The sequence below is a fragment of the Myotis brandtii genome, unplaced genomic scaffold, assembly GCF_000412655.1.
Source record: "Myotis brandtii unplaced genomic scaffold, ASM41265v1 scaffold446, whole genome shotgun sequence".
Lineage (NCBI taxonomy): Eukaryota > Metazoa > Chordata > Mammalia > Chiroptera > Vespertilionidae > Myotis > Myotis brandtii.
Window position 1 is genome coordinate 1,252,860 of NW_005367057.1, and position 3,874 is coordinate 1,256,733.

Sequence of the window (3,874 nt, forward strand, 5' to 3'; positions counted from 1 at the left end):
ACATCCTTCTGGACGACTGTCCAGACCACCTCCCAGATGAAGCTGGGGCTGCGAGGGCCAGCCAAGGCTGGGAAGGGCTGTGAGGGCCTGTGAGGGTCGGCCAAGGCTGCAAGAGGCTGCGAGGGCTGGCTGAGGGTGCGAGGGCCTGCGAGGGCCTGCAGGGGCCTGCTGGGGCTGCGAGGGCCAAGCCCCTTGTACGAATTTTGTGCATCGTTCCTCTAGTGGTTAATATAAAGATTTTCCTGCATAGCTTTCTCTAGATTGTAAGTTTCTTGAAAGTAGGGATCAGAACTTTTCATCTTTGTAGCCCTAGGGCAGTGATGATGAACCTATGACACGCGTGTCAGAGGTGACACAAGAACTCATTTTTTTTGGTTGATTTTTCTTTGTTAAATGGTATTTAAATATATAAAATAAATATCAAAAATATAAGTCTTTGTTTTACTATGGTTGCAAATATCAAAAAATTTCTATATGTGACATGGCACCAGAGTTAAGCTAGGGTTTTTCAAAATGCTGACACGCCGAGCTCAAAAGGTTTGCCATCACTGCCCTAGGGCATAGCACAACAGTTGTTACACAAGAGGCAGCCAATAAATATTTTCTGATTGAAATGGATGTCCTATTTCAGATCTTCAGATAGTCTTTTTTAGCTTTTTTCTACCTCATTTCCTTGCCTTAAATTTATCTCCTATTTATTGCATTGTGACACAAGAGGTATCTTTTTAAAACATAAATCACCAAGGACACTTTACTACATAAATATCTTTGATTACTTCATGATGCCCAGGGATAAAGTAAAAACTCTTCATGATGGTATTGAATGCTCTCCACAATTTAATTCCAAAGCTAAGTGGTTGAGAGATCAGACTTTGAAATTGTACCTGGGTTAGAATCCTGGCTAGGTAGTGATAGTTATGTGACTGTGGAGGAACAACTTAACTCACTGTAAAATGGGAATAATATCTACCTAATACTGCTGCTGTGAAGATTAAATGAGATGTCTGTAAAACATTTATTACTGTACTATATAGCAATCTGTGAGGGGGATACGTTCCAACACTCTCACTGAATGCCTGAAACTGTGGATAGTATCAAAAACTAAATATACTGTTTTTCCTATATGTGTATACCTATGGTAAAGTTTAATTTATAAATTAGGAACAGTAAGAAATTAACAACAATAACTACTAATAAAATAGAACAATTATAGTGATATACTGCAATTAAAATTATGTTAATGTGTTTGTTCTCTTTCTCTCTCAAAATATCTTCTTATACTATATTCACCTTTCACTTATAGCTTCTCTTTGACATATCCAAATTGCAAGCATCACTACTCTTGCACTTTGGGGCCATTATTAACTACAATAAGGGTTACTTGAACATAAACACCAATATTGCCACAATCAATCTGATAACCAAGACAGCTACCAAGTGGCTACGAGGTGAGCAGCACACACAGCCTGGATGCTCCGGACAATGGATTGATTCATTTCCTTGGTGGTACAGAGCAGGACCACATGAGATTTCATTACACTAATGAGAACATCGTGCAATTTAAATTTATGAACTCTTATTTCTGTAACTTTCCATTTAATATTTTTGGACCATAGATAATCTTCCACAGCAGCTGTACTTCCTAACCTGATAATTCTTCAAACTTCAGGCTTTATTTATCTTTTGATATCTTTATTTTCTCAATACTTTATTTATTATAATGTTCATTCTATGTCAGCCTGCTTGACAAAGCTTGGTATTTAAATTTTTGACAGTAATGGCAGTTTAAAATGCTTAGTTTTTTAAAAAAAATATTTCATGCTATATCAATTCCAGCACACCTAGGCTTTGTTTTATTTTAATCTGTGGATACTTCATGAGCATGAAAGGGTTTTAGTGGTCAGAACACTTACATCCATTTATTATATACTATGGCTTTTAGGTGTGTCTTTTTCATCTCTTTAAAAATACGTTTTCAATGATTTATGCGCTTTTCAAACACTGTCATCCTAATCTAAATCTAGACTAAACCAGAAAAAGAGTTTTTCAATGACCTAAACCCAAAAGACTGGATAACATACTCTAACTCAACCAAGGACACCACAAGAACCAGACATGCAAACTACTTCCTGATTATCTTGAAACAAGATGTACATAGTTCATTAAATGCACCTGAGACACCTCAAAAATGTCCAGAAATGTTCTGATTTCCTAATATATTTTTTAAGCAATTCATTGAAGTATGAGATAGAAAACTATAGATATCATACTTTTTTCTTTTTTTTTACCTTTGATCCTTCAGGGCCTTTTTGCCCAGGAATACCAATATCCCCTGGAAACCCCTAGGGAACATAAAAATGAAAAGTTTTTTCCATAGCAGATTACTTTCAATCTATTAAGCATATAAAAACTCCTGTTGCTTTTCTCACATGTCCAGTTAGAACAATTTGTACTCTTCAAAAACTCAATATTAAAGATTGTTAGGCAGTTAACATTGGAATACAGTGGGGCCTTGACTTACGAGTGTCTCGACTAACGAGTTTTTCGAGATATGAGCCGTCTCTCGGCCGATTTTTTGCTTTGAGTTGCGAGCTAAAATTCGGGTTACGAGCCAGCTTCAGATACCCCACCGCTAGTTGGCGCAGTGAATGTCACAGTGAACGCCACAACATCAGCCCAGCATCACGTGTCTCACTCGTTCACTTTTGATTTGACATACAAGTAATTTGAGTTACGAGCTCCGTCACGGAATGAATTAAACTCGTAAGTCAAGGCCCCACTGTACTAAACTTACAAAGTGTACTAAAACAGAGCTTGCTATATCAGGCATTCACGAACAATCCTCACACCTCTAATCCAGTCTAAAGGAGTGGGAGTCTTATTCAAAAAATCATCTACAACTTGGAAAAAAAGACAAAAGGTCTGTAATAGGCCTTTTAAATGCCACATAGGACTCATGGCCACCCAAGGACTCACTGTTTACTAACTACATGGTAGCTGGTAAATTTTTGTTAGGTAGTGGTATAAATAACTAATGTCTGATGAGAAAAATAACCCCAAAGATTATGGATTAATATACAGGGTTTTAATCAGTTTTATATCTAACTCAACTATCTTATTCTAGCATTCCCATATCTAATCTAATAAAAGAGAAACATGCAAATTGCCCGCACCTCCGCTATGCCCCAAGCCACACCCACCAGCCAATCAGAGTGACTATATGCAAATTAACCCAACCAAGATGGCGGCCGGCAGCCAAGGAGCTGGAGCAAGCAGGAGGCTTGGTTGCCCTGGCGATGGAGGAAGCCAAGCTTCCTGCATGCCCTGGCTGGCTGTGGCCTCCACTCAAGGCAACAAAGTTTCAATTATAGAAGATAAATAAATCCCAGATACCTGCTTCCAGCCAGCCTCGACTGGGAGCTTGGGTGGCTGGGGGCTGTGGCCAGCCTGCAAACAGCCATCAGCCACTCACCCAGGCTGGCCAGGCATCCCAGCAGGACCTCCCTCCCTGAAGGGGGTGTGGCTAGACTGAAAATGGCCCTCAGCCCCTCACCCAGGCTGGCCAGGCATCTCAGCAGGATCTCCCTCCCTGAAGGGGGTGTGGCTAGACTGAAAACAGCCCTCAGATCCTCACCCAGGCTGTCCAGGCACCCCAGTGGGACCTCCACCCTGATCGGGGACACCCTTCAGGGCAAACCAGCTGGCCCCAATTCATGCACCAGGCCTCTACCCTATATAATAAAAGGGTAATATGTAAATTGACCCTAACAGCAGAATGACTGGTAATGACTGGTCACTATGACACACACTGACCACCAGGGGGCAGAGGCTCAATGCAGGAGCTGCCCCCTGGTGGTCAGTGTGCTCCCACAGG

The 3,874-nt window shown here is 40.7% G+C and overlaps 1 protein-coding gene across 1 annotated transcript in view; it reads right to left on the reverse strand.

The window, feature by feature from the left end:
- COL24A1 (collagen, type XXIV, alpha 1) overlaps positions 1-3,874 on the reverse strand; it is a 197,112-nt gene that overhangs the window by 186,944 nt on the left and 6,294 nt on the right. The window contains exon 3 of the mRNA XM_005874588.2: positions 2,289-2,342. Within this exon, the coding sequence (XP_005874650.2) occupies positions 2,289-2,342 (54 nt within the window). The remainder of the gene's footprint in view (positions 1-2,288; positions 2,343-3,874) is intronic.